The 16,342-nt window shown below is 39.7% G+C and overlaps 1 protein-coding gene and 1 long non-coding RNA gene across 3 annotated transcripts in view; one reads left to right on the top strand and one right to left on the bottom strand.

Annotated features, from left to right (window-relative positions):
* The first annotated feature begins 3,746 nt into the window (after positions 1-3,746).
* The window catches only part of LOC144231858 (uncharacterized), a 53,624-nt gene continuing 41,028 nt past the window's right edge, over positions 3,747-16,342 (top strand). For both annotated transcript variants that reach the window (XR_013335213.1, XR_013335214.1), the window contains exons 1-2: positions 3,747-3,811; positions 4,938-5,069. This is a non-coding gene — a long non-coding RNA (uncharacterized LOC144231858). The remainder of the gene's footprint in view (positions 3,812-4,937; positions 5,070-16,342) is intronic.
* The window catches only part of SECISBP2L (SECIS binding protein 2 like), a 66,694-nt gene continuing 60,924 nt past the window's right edge, over positions 10,573-16,342 (bottom strand). The window contains exon 18 of the mRNA XM_077764451.1: positions 10,573-11,370. Within this exon, the coding sequence (XP_077620577.1) occupies positions 10,685-11,370 (686 nt within the window). The 3' untranslated portion in view covers positions 10,573-10,684. The remainder of the gene's footprint in view (positions 11,371-16,342) is intronic.

The raw sequence follows: 16,342 nt of genomic DNA, 5'->3' as shown, positions 1-16,342 counted from the left end.
CATATACATTATTTACATACATACATAAAGCGCCGATACATTTCTTCATCCATAAAATGGGTCTAGGCATGCTGCCCTACCTCCCCCACAGGGTCAAATGAGATCAACACAAAAGCATTTCGCAAGCTATATACAACCCTGCATGTGCAGTACGTTAGGGTATCATAGTTGTATACCCAGAGCATATCCACTCACTCTGAAAACCTGAGGACCTCATAAAAAAACAGCATGGCCTTGTCAGAGATAATTGGCATTTTCAAGTTAGAAAAGAGGTCTCAATGCTTAGCAGAATGAATCCTACTGCACCAAAATGAAACCTCAGCAAAGCATTTGTTATTTTGCCTTCTATCACCGTAACACACCCAACAGGGAGTAGTCTCATTGCTGTTTACGAACAATTACAGAGATGAGAAGATGGCCAGCAGCAAGGCAGCCCTTCTCTGGCCAGTGGAGGTAAATATGTAGAAGACGGTAGGAGTTGCTGGTGGTTGGTGATGCTGCCCTGTTGCTGTCTTCTGCTGGCTTAGAGGAAGATTCCAGGGGCCGGGGAAGTCGCAGCATCTGTGGTGTCAGTGGGTAGCAGAGTTTGGCAATCCATGGCTCCAATGCAGCGAGCGCAGCTTTCTTGGCCAGAAAACAAAACTTTCCGTACAGAATCTGGTTTTCAAAACTTAGAACTGGGGTGGGGGAGAACTCCAGAAGATTTTCTAGCCTCTGAGGCACAAGATGGAGAGGCAAGAGCCTGGGGACTGGGAAGTCTCAGTCCAAAAAGTCTAAGTGACCTTGGGCAGGTCTCTTCATCTCCTGGGTCTGTTTTCCTCTCTGTAAAAGACAGGATTGAACTGAATCATCTCTTTGGTTCTCTCCGTACCAAAGATCCTATGTTCTAGAAACTCTGCCTTGGGTTCAACTCACATTGTCCTTCCCGACATGCTGCCAGGCCGGGGTCTCTATTTGACAGACAGGAATCTGCTGTGTTTCCTCATACTTGTCATCAGCATCTGGAGGCCATACACAGGAAGGTGTCTATCTATCCTGACACATGAACACCACAGCAGGGGAAAGTGCCACTTGCTTGACTTCAAGGAAACCTTGAGCCTCACACTGTCCCTCTGGGGTAGGACTATGGGTAAGAAGCAGACCATGCTCGTGCACGTGTGTGTGTGTTCTCATGAACACACACGTGTATGTTCATTTGCATGTGTTAGTAGGTGAGGCCAGGAAATTGTGACTGTACACCTATAGTGCTAAGTTATATACACTTTATCCTAGAAATAAGGGGAGATCACAACAGCAGTGTCCCACCCATGCAGCTGAAACACTCCATTTGCAACAGCATTGTTTCCCAGAGTTGTGGGGATGTCTCTATCATTTCAACTCCCATAGGAGTTATATTTAAGGGCTGTGGGGTTTAGTGTGGAAGTATCAGCAGCACTTAACATGGTTCCTTTGAGAAAATGTTCTGAGTCCCAAGCAAATGGTTTATACATTCTCAAGCACATAACCATGTATGAGTTGGAACTGCATAAAGTTCTTCCGTCTCTGCCACAGCCCCTAACAATCATGGACACATAACCAGCAATGATCAATCAATTCAATTCAAATATAATCAAGGTCCCCATTTCATGACTTAATAAGTCTCCCTAGGTGTTTGAACAGTAAGGTGACCAACTCTCCCCAGGTTACCCGGGACTGATGTTGGTTTTTAAAATTAAGTCCCATATCTGGGGAACCCCTCATTCCTTAGGCAAACAAGGATGTGATGATGTCTTTAAGAAGAGAGGGAATCCTTTGTAGGTAGGGACTTTGTGCTTCATTCTTCCTCCAAGGAACATACGGGCTACTTGGGCATTTCCAAGCCTCTGTCCAGTGATCCTCCCGAGGGACGTGGTTCTGGGCAGCTGTTCCCTGAGAAGTGGCTGAAGTAACAGGCAGAGGCTTCAATGTGTCTGCCTCAGGGTTATAGTTCACCAGGGCAGGCAGCTGGATCCCACTTCTCAGTGTTGTATAAATGCATAAAACATCATCTTCGCCAGTCTTGCCTGAGTCAACTGTGCAGGCAGGACCAGACCAGCTCATTCTGCAGGCCTTCCGTTGGCACTTGACTCATGCTTTCCTTGGAGCATCCACTCAGCAGCCCTTGCCAGAGGTGCCCCCCTGCCCTTTTGCTCCTTGCACGCCCCCTCATGTGACAGGAGAACATAAGTGGGATACGTGGGAGGAGGCACTGGCATGTGATCAGAAGCTGTGGGTGAATTCTCCTTATCCTCTTCCCCAGGAAGTGGGGAAGGCCTGTTTTATCCAGAAGATCTGGATGAGTCTGGCTAAGTCTACTCTGGAACATTAGAAAATGTCTAAACAGGTGCCAGAAACAGAGGTCAAGAGCATTTGAATGCAGTGTGTGAGTACATGCCCACTAATTTCGGGCCCTGAACCCATACAGGACTAATCCAGCATCCTGACATCGACTTAGTACAGTTTCTCAACCTCTTCATTACTGACATTTTGGGACAGATAATTCTTTGCTGTGAGGTTGTTGTGGCGTACTGCCTTGTGCATCATAAGATGCTCACCAGCATCTGTGGTCTTGACCTACTGGATGCCAGGATGTCTCTCTCCAGTTGGGACAAAAGTGTTTCCAAATGTTCCCTAGGGAGAAAATCACCCCAGGTCGAGAACTCTAAGTTAGAGCCGTCCAGACAACCCTGTGTTTCCCAACCTCATGGAAACTTCACAGTCTAAGCAACAGATTTTGATGCATGTTACATGAAAAACTAGACCCCAAGGTGTTCATCGTTTTTTGCAGAGAAAGTACTACTGTGGGGCCAAGTTTTGGAGAACTCCGTATTCCATGGTACAACACTTTGGGGGAAATGCTGCATGATAAATAAATCTTACTTATGGAGAGTCAAAATGCATTAGGATATTGGAGTTTCTAAAATGTCTAACAGCAAGAAAACTTGTTCAACACCGTTTGACCCAGACTTTGCTTTTTCATGGCCACCAATGGCGAGTTGGAGATGCCAATCTTAAAATCCAGGCATTCCCAAATCCAAAAATCCCAAGGAAGAGACCCATTGGCTTAGTGTAGGTTAACTATTTTAAGATTCCCAGACCAATCAAAGGTCTCAGCATCAGTTAAATGTCTGCTACTGTTGCAGTAAGAGATTATACAGCTGGGGAGATCATATAGTGGAAGAGGGGGCGTGTGGAGCCATTTCTTAAAGAAGAGACATACTAAGCAGACACAATAGATACCCAGCATAGTTCTGTAATAGCAATTTCCTTTAAAAGATCTTTTCTTTCTTTCTTTGTGCTTTTCTTAAATGCCTAGGCAACTTCATCATCTTGATTCCTGTTCAGATTTCATGGAAATTGGCGGCAGCATACCTAAATTACTGCAAAAGTTACAAGGACATGAAAAAATGTTCCAAAATTCTTGAATTAAAGGAGACAGTTTGCTCACTATTTCCAGGTTGGAGTTAAGGGTCACCGTAACTGACAAGGGTCGAGCGGGCTCTATATATAGGTCCAGAGCTTTTTTACTGATTACGTTCCAGGTAGTTATCCTTTTAAAGGCTGGCTACCATGAATAGCCAGATGAAGAAGAGTCTTTGAAGAGGTAAAGCAGACCAGGGTATCATGATCAGGCTTACTCAATTTCTATTCTGAGCAAGGGATGCTATCACTTTAAACACTGTGTTCTGGTTGCTAAGGAAACCAGATAAGTGGGTTGCCAACACAATCTTCAATCTTCCTATGAAGATTAAAGCACCTTGCTCCAACCAGAGAGCAGATGGGAGAGGCACAGGTGCGAGACGTATTTCTTATTACTGGGGAGAGGGTTAGGCCAGGTGAAGGATGTGGGGAGACAGTTTCTAGTTCATGGAAAGAAGACACAATCTGTAGCTGCTGGCTATCTAACAAATCATAACTCTTTGCTACTACATCAATCAAGATACGGTTCAAGCGTGACTTCCGGTTGCATTTCTATGACTAATTTTCTTTGTTAAGATACCAAAGTGAGATTTGGTGCCAAGTTTAAAACTCATTTACAGAACAAAAAATGGCTTCACTTTAGTTGGCCTGTTTCTTTTAGTTATCCTCATATCTCAAACATACAAGAGTATCAAGAGTAATATGCCACATTCTCATGTACTGATCACAGGGCTTAAAAGATACACTGGAAGTCGCTTGTGCATTTTTGCTCCCTTCCTGGTTAATCTCATAGAAATGTCTTATATACCTGTCACCTCCCATAATATGGAAATTGTAGTCACTAAATTTACCATGTTTTCAGCTATAAGCAATATAGGGACATTAAATACAGAGTAACTCGAGGAGCCCATTATTCTAGGGTGAGGCTTTTTCTATTTGAGATTCGGGTTAGTTTTTCCTCTAACCAAAGTAAAACAAACAAACAAACAAACAAAAAAATAGTAGTCACAAGTCAGTATGTGGGAGGGTAAATGCTTCAGAATATGACTGCATTGCCAATGCTGATTTACTTACTTAAGCCTTTATTTATGCATTCAACAGAGATTTACTGAGTGCCTGTTTTGTGCCAGGCATTGTATTAGGCACTGAGGATAAAGCAGGAAAATAATCCAAAGACACAGAGCTTAGTAGGGGAGAGAGACAAGATGAATAAAATCTATAGGCAGTTGAAATGTAGTAAATGTAAATGGAATTTTTAAAAAGGGGGTTGAGAAAGAAAGTGATGAAGAGGGTATACTTTTGGATAGGGTAGTCCCTGACTCCCCTGAGGCTTCACTACGAAGGTGCATTTCAGAAACTCATCATTTGCCTTGCAACACTGGTTCTAGGAAAGGGAGAGCAAGGAAGAACAGTGACAGGGATGATGACCTCTGATATTTCTCCTGTAATTGAGAAGCCAGTAATTTTCAAACTTTTCTCTCATTTATCTTTAACCACAGGTAACAAAATTGCTTAAATATCAATTCATTATCCTATTCTCAAGCTAAGCGTTTGCAACGCAAGTGCTCCAACCGAGGTAAACAGAGAAGACCAAGAAGCAAAGATAACCTAGGGAATCTGTACATGTCTAAGTAGGTACCACTTTTCCTCACTTCTCTGTTCTCCAAGTAAATAAGGGTGCAATCAACACCCTGAAATCAGAGTCCCACTGTAAGGCTGTGGTTATTACCTGTTCCCTCTGGGTAATTCAAGACCATGGCCAAGCTTTGGCACCTCCAAGAAAAGGAAGCACTCATTCCTAAAAAAGAAAAACTATACCATTCCAGGTTCCCACCCATAGCTCAGCAACATACAATTCCACCCCGTCTTTGGTTCCTCAGTACTAAGCTAAAGAACACGATGCTCAGGTAGGAGACCCACATTTCATGCAATGCAGTATCCTCCTTGCTCTAACCCTGCTTCCAGACTGAAACTCTGGATACAGGCAGTTGAGTAAACCCATTTCTGCAAGAGTAAAGGTCTGTTTGCCATAGGGTTGCCAATGAATTACTCAGTGTAATGGGGAGTGGAGTGAGAAGAAATACAGGGATTGAGACTTGGTCCAGAACTGGAATAGCTCCCATCTTTCTAAACCCTGCACTGTGAAAGATCTAGCAGAGCATGCTTTGGCCCTATATTCCACGAGGCTGCCATTGGTAACTATTATCCAATTAGCCACATGCCTTATTTCATACATGTAACATCAAAAGAACCCACGTGAAACTAAAATATTAATTGAATTGCCAAGATAATTTAGAAATGTCAAAAGACCTAACAGCTGATCCCATGAGCTAAATGTCTTGACCATGTTCTCTTTCTTTTTTTTTTTTTTTAATATTTTTTATTTATTTCTAGGAGAGAGAGCGTGAGCAGAGGAGGGTCAGAGAGAGAGGGAGTCACAGACTGAAACAGGCTCCAGGCTCTGAGCTGGCAGTCAGCACAGAGCCCGATGCGGGGCTCGAACCCACGAACCGCGAGATCATGACCTAAGCGAAAGTCGGACGCTTAACCGACTAAGCCACCCAGGCGCCCCGACCATGTTCTCTTTCTAAAATGCAATGTAGGATTCTGGAATTCTGAGTGTAGCCTTAGAACTAAGCACTCTTTATGGCAAGGCCCATTGTTCAGGATACTTCTCTTCCTTCTCTCCTCATTTTAAACAATGATTAGTTTTACTGGGTAGCCTTTGACTTTTCAGGTGCCATGCACACCCTCTTCTGGTCAGTTCAAGAAAAACTGATCGCTGCTAGGAAAAGAACAATTGGGAATGATACAAATGGTGGTCCAAAAAAGGAAATATTCTGATACAGCTGATGAGACGCCCCTCCTTTCTCTTTGTGATCAGCAAAAATCCATTTCATTAGGAAAATTAGTGATCCTATTTTCTAACACATGGGTCTACTCTTTGGATTCCATACATTTCAAGGTGACATAGTGACAAGGGACCACTCTTGGGAAAGTGATCAGGTGAGACTCAATAAATCTCGTCTCTGAGAAAAGCAGTTCAGTCCTGGCACATTTCATATTCCAGAAGATGCCTGACAAAGGTGAGGAAAACACAGTTTGGTTTGCAACTCTGAGCACTTTGTGCTAAGGAACAACAAAGCACAGTGAGTAAAAGGGCAGCCTTCAACATGGAATGAGTCTGAATCCCAGTTCTGCCGTTTACCAGCCATGGGATCTTGGACAAGTTCCTCATCATCTCCATAACGGTTTCATCATTTAAAAAGTGAAAACTAGCATTTCCTCATAGGGCTGCAGTGAAGATTCAATGAGTTAATACTGGGAAATGGCTTAGGACAGTGCCTGCCACAGAGTAATTAGCATAAAAAGGAGAAGAAATCTGTAGGATTTCTCTTCTAACACCAGGATGGTCTCTGTAGATGCCTTGGCCTGTGCCACAGCTTATACCAACCTTCCCAAAAGGAAATTTTTACTAGTGACTTCCTCCTGCAGATTTTACAACCTTCTCTGGCAAATACATGAGGGCACTAAGCAGTGCTATGACTCTTTTTTTCTCTATCCTGTAAGTTGGGCAAGTCATGAATTCCTTAAGTACCTATTCTGAAATGAAAGACTACATTTCAATAATCATTTATTAGTTACGGAAGAATCTCCACTAGTATTTACATAGTGCAAAAAAAAGCTGTTATTACCCCTAAAATGTGATATAACAATTATCCTTCAAACAACAAAAGAACAAGATGAAAATCTTTTCATGTTATAATTCACTAATTTTGCTATTTTTTTTATTAGAGCATTACAATTAAGACATTAAATTATAAACCCGTGGTATATTTAGAAATTAAATTACAAAATAACACAAATACTTTAAGGTGTGTTGTGCCAACAAAGTTTAAACTTTTATCATTAAGATTCAGATTCCAGATTAGGTAAACAGTTTGGCTGATCCTGTGATGTGTATAAAGAGTGGAAGGGGCAAAGGAGGAGGAAGATGTCTTTAAATAAATTATATCACAGAAAAATTTTAAAAGCAAAAAATGATTATGGTTTTAAATGGAATAAGTTAATGTTTTAACCTGTTGGCACAACGCACAGGAAATATTTAAATGACAGGTTTGTTGTTTTTTTAAAGCAAACAGCAGCTTTACAAACAGTAATACTTCTTTATACATATATTAAAGTAACAATGTGTTAAGATTTAACAGTTTAATGTTAAAGAGTTGAAAAATGAATGTAGAATTCACTACTCATTTGTACATTACGATACCCACCCCACCCACTTCCCCCAGCTTATTAAGAAATCAGACAAGTACATTATTTGAATATTAATTTTTCAATACTTAAACTATGTGAATTCCTTTTGACTAATTCTTTTCCAAATACTGGAAGCATATAAAATACACTCTCTGCAAAAATGACCTCCAATCAAAGCCTTTAAAAACTTTTCAATGTATAACACACATTATTTTTCCCATGTTTAGTCAAAAGAAATATATTACATCATTTACAAACATATTTAAACCAAAATTAAGCTAGTGTGAACATCTGTCTTTTGAGAAGTAATCTTCACAGCAAACAATCCTACTGAAGCAGAAATCTAGTTCTGGGAGTGCAATTCATATTATAATTCATATACTTATATACTGAAATAGAAACCTAACATTAATTATTGCCATAAAACAAACTCTACACAGAAAAAAAATCACTATGGTTTTCATTTCTTGTGATGATGGACCCTACTCTTACCATTAGGTCTCCGAAGAGGCACCCACTCCCAGTTCCAAGCAAAAAACAAAAAAACTCCACTTTCCTATTTTCCCACCTCCTCCTGTATAGAATATACAAATTCCAGAATTTATCTAAAGGAAACAAATTATAAAGACATTATTAATACTTATTTAAGCATACTTTCGACACAGTAGCATCTCCTTTAATAAATTTTGGGTAGTCCTCTAGAGGTGGCCTGTCCCGTATAAAAAAAGGCTGTGGTCCCTTGGGTTTGCTGGGAGAAGATCCTGCACGTGCAAGAGCGGTTATTGAACACAGACTCGAACACTTCTGAAGTCTATAGTAAATTTAAAAGTTACTGGTGTTCTGGAGATTTCCTCAACTTCTCTTTTGATATAAATGTCAAAAATGTAAAAGGACAATTTTCATTCAGAAGAGATATAAAATATTAGAAACCTTTGAAAAGCCAATACCTCAAGATCAAGAGTCATCTGAATCACTGACACCAAGCAAAGGAAATTTACACCATAAAAAGTATGAAAAGTTTTTAAATTCACTTTTAAGATTGTCAGTAGTTCAAAATCTCTATCATTTCTTTAAACCAACTAACAATTCCAAATGTGTAGACACAGTAAGATCTGCCACATCTACATCCATGATTACTATTTCGGAGGCTTCATTCCTTACATGCTGTGTTCCTTCAAGAACTAAATACTATGTGCCTAAGGAGTCCATACTGAAGAACAGTTTAGACAGGACAGTACAATAATGTCCCCTTTTAGCACACTAATAAAGTTGACAGACTGACATTTTCTATACAGCAATGCTCCTAAACTTTCACAATGCACAAATACTAAATCATCACCCAAGAATCTGATCTCTCTAGTATCAAATGCCAGCATGAAAAAACTAGTGCAGTAGTCCCAATGAGTTCAGTAGAAAACCTGCCCAATTCTTCTCTCCTGCCTCTGTGAGGCAAAGCCCCACCCCATGAAACCAGAGCAGGGAAAATACCCCTTCCTCCTCAGTTGTGTGCCTGCTTGTGGGAGCTCCTAAGCGTAAAGCTGGCGCCTGTGTGCTTGTGTGTGTGTGTGTGTGCGTGGTCAGCTGGAAGCTGGGGACGGGGGAAGAGGATGGAGGGAAGAGAGAAAAATAGGTAATCTATAATTCTCCCAACACTACATGCACTTGTAGAGGTCACCACCAGGTGATTGACCAGCAAATAAAACATTTAGCTCAGCAAGTTTAAATTCTCCCAAGCAAATATACACATTCCTGGAGAAGGGCAGAGATAAGTAATAGTGATCAAGAATTAACACCTGCCTAGATCTGTGTCCTGTAAATTATCTTATAGTTTCAGCACAATTAGAACAACTTTCTCTCTTCTTCAAAACTTCCCTTTCCAAGCCTTGATTATCAGGATATACGTTATAAGTTGTGTGAAGCTCCTTTCCCTGACCTCCTATCAGCAACTATGGTCGGTGTTACACGGCAGGTGCTCAGGGCTGGGACAAAATATGTTTGTTTGTTTGTTTGTTTGTTTTTTAAAGGTGAAATGGCTTTTCACTCAGGACAAATCTGGATACCTAATCAAATGCAGACAGCAAATCTAGAGGGTCCCAAATCAGAAGCATGCAAGAGAACACACCAATATAAGACTTTGTGTCAGAATAGTTTACACATAAGTGCTACAGTCATAGGATCGGTTACAGTTATTCATCTGCCACAATCTGCCTAACTTGATGTAAATACGAATATGTACAAGAGCATTCCTGAGGTAAGTAAGAAGTAAATAGGAGACAGAACCTGGAAGGTCCTATCGTGGGTGACTTTTCACTATTAAAGACGTCTATCACTTTCCACAAGTAAGGCCAGCTCCAATGTATTGTGGTGGCTCCTCTGCTAGCCTAAGTATTGGAGGGTCTGTTTTAGCCCATCCCAACTTTAATTGATTACAATGATCAATGGCTTCTGAAATAAGCATCTGTGGACCAAAGAAAAGTTACATCAATTTTTAACACAAAACACTTGTGGACTTAGTTACCCTCTGCCTTTTTTTTTTTTGAGTTTTCCAAATCTACCTCTGTCTGATTATTTTTTAAAGAAGCCCAAACAACTTCTGATCAAATTAGAGTGACGGAGGCATAGTCTTGAAGCAAACACTGGTAACTGCTCCTAGCCTTAGAATCTTGATCTTTAACTTTCAAAATGACTCAAAGGAGGCATTTTAAATTTACTTTTTAATAAAAACCTAGTTGTCTTCTATTTTTAATCATTACTTTCCATAACAAAATAAGCTCAAACAATTCTGAATTTCCACACAGCTCTTAGAAAGACACCTAGATGCTAATTAAAAGCTAAGCTAGATTATAATAAAACAAGGAAAAGACAGCTACAAAAATGTCAGAAATTAAATACATATATTATGTACTGGACAGTGCAAAATGTTGACATGAAGCATAAAAGATAATGGCTGCAACCCTTACACAGTTGGAAACAGCGGACATTTCCTGAGTTATAGACTTGGGGGTGTATAATTAAGATCAGAGGGCTCGTTGTTCAGTGAGCTGCAGCTGCTAGGCTTCTTCTGCTGCTCCTGACCTGCTTGGTTGTCGGTAGTCCAGGCCTCACCTTCTATCCCTGGTTCTAGAACTTCAGGCGCCTCTGTCTCTTCTTCTCCACTTTGCTCTGCATTGTCTTCCTCAGAACCATTAAGGGTTTTTCCAAGCTGAAGAGTCTCCATTGTTCTCTGGGTCTCAGACACCCAAGACTCAATTCTACTATTGAGCTGTACTTCTACAGATATGGGTTCATGAGTATAATCTTCCTCCTCCTCCTCGTCTTCATCATCCTCTTCTTCAAGCATGCCAGGTACAAGAGTGCTGGTGGTGCTGGTGATGGAGGAATTCAAAAGATCTCGGCAACTCCCATCCAAAGAACCGGTCTCTGTACTCTGCTGGGAGGCCCACTCCAGGTCATCTGGCTTCACTTCCTCTTTATCGCTCACTGCTGGTTTCCCAGGGTTGGTAGCTGAGGTAGTACCGCCTGTAGCCAGTGATGATGACTGCTTACCCACAGGGGCTGTGTCAAATTGAAGTTTACTGGGCTTTTCAGAGGTGCTATGCTTAGAGGAAACCTCTCTCTCATTTTCTGATGTTTCTAGTCCATCTGAAGTTTCCACCATGTTTCTCCAATTTGTTTCTGTAGATATCAAACAGATTTTTTACAAACCAGAACATGGTTTCAGAATCATGAAACTCTTAAAAGAGGAAAGAACAAACTACAGGAATTTGTTGGCTCACCAACTGGTTGGAAAAACGAAAATCTTAGTTTATTCTAATACTGGTTTAAATGTTATAAAGGAAAACAATTCTCAAAAATATACTTTTAAGATAAAGAAACAAGGAGGCAAAAGTGTATCAATGCATCAGATGCATAAGACCTTATACCAATAGGAGCTGATTGATGTTTATACATAAAATCCATATATTCATGAAAATCATGAATTGCCTTTTTTTTTTTTTTTTTTTTTGGCCTAGAGGTGTACTGGGCCCAATGATCCACAAGTCACAGATGGCACAGCCTAGATATCCAGTAGAAATAGTTCTTCCTTTTAAATGTTTTTTAATGTTTATTTATTCTTGAGAGAGACAGAGAGAGCAAGAGCAGGAGAGGGGCTGAGAGACACACACACAGAATCTGAAGCAGGCTCCAGGCTTTTAGCTGTCAACACAGAGCCTGACATGGGACTTGAACCTACAGACCATGAGATCATGACCTAAGCCAAAGTTGGACAGTTAACTGACTGAGCCACCTAGGTGCTCCTAAAGTTTGTCATGCTCCTACCCTAAGTTATCGGAGAGCTGTCTTAACCTGCAATGGGACTTATGTTTCCATTTATAAGCAAAGAAGCCATCCATGTGAAATGTTTGTGAAAATGTGTTTTAGATTATATGCTGCTGGGCTTACCAAGTGAATTTGGCAGCTAAAAAACGAAGTGTTACTGCAGTGGTAATAGCCCAAATTATTTTTAATGACAAGAAGTCAATTTAAAGGAAAAAACATACAAAGAATGAGGAGACGAAAGACAGCTCTCTTACCCTTTTTTTCTGTGTCTATTTTTTTCTTTCATTTTTTAATATTTAGGTATAATGGACATATAACATTAATTTCAGTTGTACAATAATTTGGTATTTATATATATTGGAAAATGATTACCTTAACAAGTCAACATTTGTTACCACATAGTCACCAAAAAGTATTTTTTCCCTGGGATGAGGATTTTAAGATTTACTTTATAGCAATTTTCAAATATATAAACAGTATTATCAATTAAGTCACCATGTTTTATGTTATATCCCATGTATCAATTGTATAACAGGAAGTCTGTACCTTTTTACACCCGTCACGATTTCACCTACCCTAAAACTCTGGTACCCACATACACATATAACACACACACTCCGTCTTTTTTATCCATTCATCCACTGATGGGCACTTAGGTGTTTCCATATCTTGGCTACTATGAATAGTGATGAAATAAACATCGGAGTATAGGTATATCTTTGAGATAATGATTTCACTGCCTTTGGGTATATACCCAGAAGATGGACTGCTCATATATTTCTATTTTTAATTTTTTTAAGGAACCTCCATACTGTTTTCTGTAGTGGCTGCATCAATTTATATTCTCATGGTGTACAAGGATTCTCTTTTCTCTACATCTTTGCCAATATCTGTCTTTTTTTTTTTTTTGTCTTTTTGACAATAAACATTTTAACAGTTGTCAGGTGGTATACATATCTTGTAGTTTCAATTTGCATTTCCCTGGTGATTAGTGACACTGAACACCTTTTTATGTTGGTCATCTGTGTCTTCTCTGGGAAAATGTCTATTCAGATCCTCTGTTCATTTTTTAATTGGATTGTTGGTTTTTCACTGAGGTCTGTATACATTTTGGATATCAACCCCTTATCAGACACATGATTTGAAAGCATTCTCTCCCATTCAGTAGGTTGCCTTTTCATTTTGTTGATTCCCTCTGCTGTATGGAAACTTTTTAGTTTTTTGTTGATACAGTACCACTTATTTATTTTTACCTTTTTAAAAACAAATAGCCCCCTTCTATTTGCATTATAGCTGCTATTTGCAGTTAAGCATAATGATCAAACTGCAGTGATGAAAGCAAGTTTATTCATACTAATATAGTGAACGTGATTGTCACCTATCAACTATATACTGATAAAGACCATATTTGGGGTACCTGAAGTCAGAGCACATGATTTGGGAAAAATACCTTTCTTTCCTGTAGTTAATTCAAATTTGGAATAGGTCCTTTCCACTCTCTTACCTCATGAAAAAAAAATCTATTCCTCCTCTTATATTCTCATTCTTAATTACATTATCATTTTCATAGTATCAAAGCAGAAGAAAACACAGTAATCCTTGAAACCCTATCTTTTGCCCTTACTATATCCCTTTATTCCGCTGAACTTGTAATTACATCATATCACTTCTAACTCAAAAACTACTAAATTTGGTCACTATTGCCTTAGATCAAGACTTCTTTATCTTACTATACATCTACATATAAACATAATTGGTTTTGTGAATTGGGCACATCACTGTCTAACTGGTTTTCTATTACCCTAGGAGAAGATTCAAACATCTTAGCTTGACATAATCACAGCCCTCCATGAACTGACCCTTACCTGACTTTCTGGTCCTATTCATTACAACCCTCGCTCATGCATTCTATGCTTGAGGTCACTCTCAATTCTCACTGGTCCCAAAGTCATAACTTCTGTTTACAATTCCTTGTTTTGCATAAGTTGTTCTTTTCATTGAAGAGGTTTTCCTCCTTTACCCTTCAGACTCCCACTCATCCTTGAAAATCATCCTTAAATGTCAATTCTTTTCTAAAATCTTTCCTGACTCTTCACTAACCTGAATTCCCACAGCACTTTTTGCATACAGTTCCAAAGCACTTACTGTGTGTGTGCTGTGCCCCACCTCTACCTTCCTCCTTCCCACTCCCACTCATCTCGGTGTCCCATGTTTGGCATACAGTAAGTGCTGGAGGCAAAAAAGCTTATTAAATGAAAAATGCCACACATATAATTAATTATGCCCTCCCCAAAACTTTAAAAAGGCATAAAATCTTTCTGAAATTTTAGATGCACTTTTGTAATTCCTTCTAACAGTTTTTTTTCCTCCTTCCAAAGTTTAAGCATTCACTTGGGTCTTGGAAAAAGTTCCACCTCTTCCTTGACCGTTAGTCAAGGAACAGGAAGAAGGAAGGAGGTCAGGATACTAAGTTAGGCTGACCTCCCTCCAGGATCAATCTTGGGCCTTCATCTACTGAGGCAGGTGAGCTGAAAGCCCACATGAGTCCTTGGGAAAGGAAAGGGAGAGATATGACCTTAGAAGCAGAGACAAAGGATTCTGCTATTAGCCATCAAGAGATTTGTCACAACAATTAAAAAGCCACATAGATCACATATCCACTGGGGAGGGAGGGCCTATGCTCCCACCTTAAAGTAATAGATGAAGCTTGATCAACAAGTGATGAGAGCCACAAACACATGAATACAACATGGTGAAACAGAAGAGTAAGAAGTGCCATCATTATCCAAGGGACAGGAGAAATCTGATTGGAGTGGGGAGGGGGACAGTCTAAATCTAGAACAGAACCTCTAGAAGTCCCCTTTTGATGAAAGGACCAGGAAGCAAGTTAAATGCAGAACCAAAGATCTCAACAAACCTGGAAATGGTACTAATCCAAATCTACCCTGCTTCTGAATTATTGTAGAAGAATTCACTCAATAGAGCTCTTCTCTGCTTATTAATCCCTTCTATGCTTTCCTGTTTTGTTTACTGGGTCTTTGTTAAATTGTCTTTTAAACCTTCAAATCACTAGTGGATTTGTCAGAAGACGAAGTGTGTGTATTTCTCCTTTCAGTCAGTATTCACAGGGAAACTACCCATCTTTAGATAGTTATATTTAGAAGAAGTAGTAAATGAGGTCAAGAAACTAGAGAAGAAGGGGTGATGGCAGAGAATGAGCAGGAAATTCATGACAGATGGACTACGCATTGAGGTTGTCCTCCACTCGTAAGTGGTTACTGAAAACCTACTATATATATTATCCTATTAAGAACACCTACAACAGACAGGGAATACAATCACACTGCTAAGAAAACAGATTCTAGAGACGGATTCACCAGGTGCATGGCACTGGCAAGTTACTTACCTCTCTTCATCTTAGTCTCTTCTGTACAATGCAATACACTATCTCTTATTTCATAGGGATGTTCAGACAACTGAACATATTAATAAATATGAAATGCTTACAAAAGTGCCTAGCACATAGTAAGAATTGAGATATTTATTATATATCAAGTGGTCATTATGTGCCAAGTTCCTATATCAAAGACTTAAAACTTAGTTGGGATTTATGTTCAAAATTATTTGTTCCATGTAATAAATATGATAGAATTGAGACTCAGTGCAGGTGGAAGGAAAACATAAGCAAAGAAAACAAGGGTACACAAAGGGCAGTAAGACTGAACTATCACAGGAGGTTTTCCATTCTATCAATGACTAACATCCTTTTCTAAGCTTTGTTTTTTCTTTACACTCAGGGAGTGGGGGGAACATTTTAGAAATCCTCCATCTTCCAGAAATGAACGACGCTATTTGTGATCTACCCATTCATTCCCCATTTTCTGCTGGATAAAAGAACCCCCAAACTTGGGATGAACTTGAGCCTAGTTCTAGAGGATGAATTAAAATAGCTCTCAGACTATCATGGTTATCCCATCCCTCCTTTGCCAGATACTCCCTTGCTGTGGCCTCCCTTGGAGCTAAAAGTAGTCACAAGATCAGTTCTAGCCAAATGAAACAAAAGAAGCCTTCTGAAAATGGTTTCTTTACTGATAAAAGGAACCCACTGCCTGAACTTCCTGCTTTTGATTACTAATGCCAAGAGCCACAGCAGCTACTTATGAACATGAGATGATAAGCACAAGAATAAAAAGCTACAGATTGAGAATGGAAGAAAAGAAAGAAGGAAAGAGCTAGGGATTTTGATGACACTGTAAAATACTTATATATCCTAACTTCTTACGCCACACTAGTGGGTTTTCTATTTGTTGCTGAATGCATCTGATAC

The sequence above is a fragment of the Crocuta crocuta genome, unplaced genomic scaffold, assembly GCF_008692635.1.
Source record: "Crocuta crocuta isolate KB4526 unplaced genomic scaffold, BGI_CrCroc_1.0 scaffold102, whole genome shotgun sequence".
Classification (NCBI taxonomy): Eukaryota; Metazoa; Chordata; class Mammalia; order Carnivora; family Hyaenidae; genus Crocuta; species Crocuta crocuta.
This window is presented reverse-complemented; position numbering and strand designations above follow the sequence as displayed.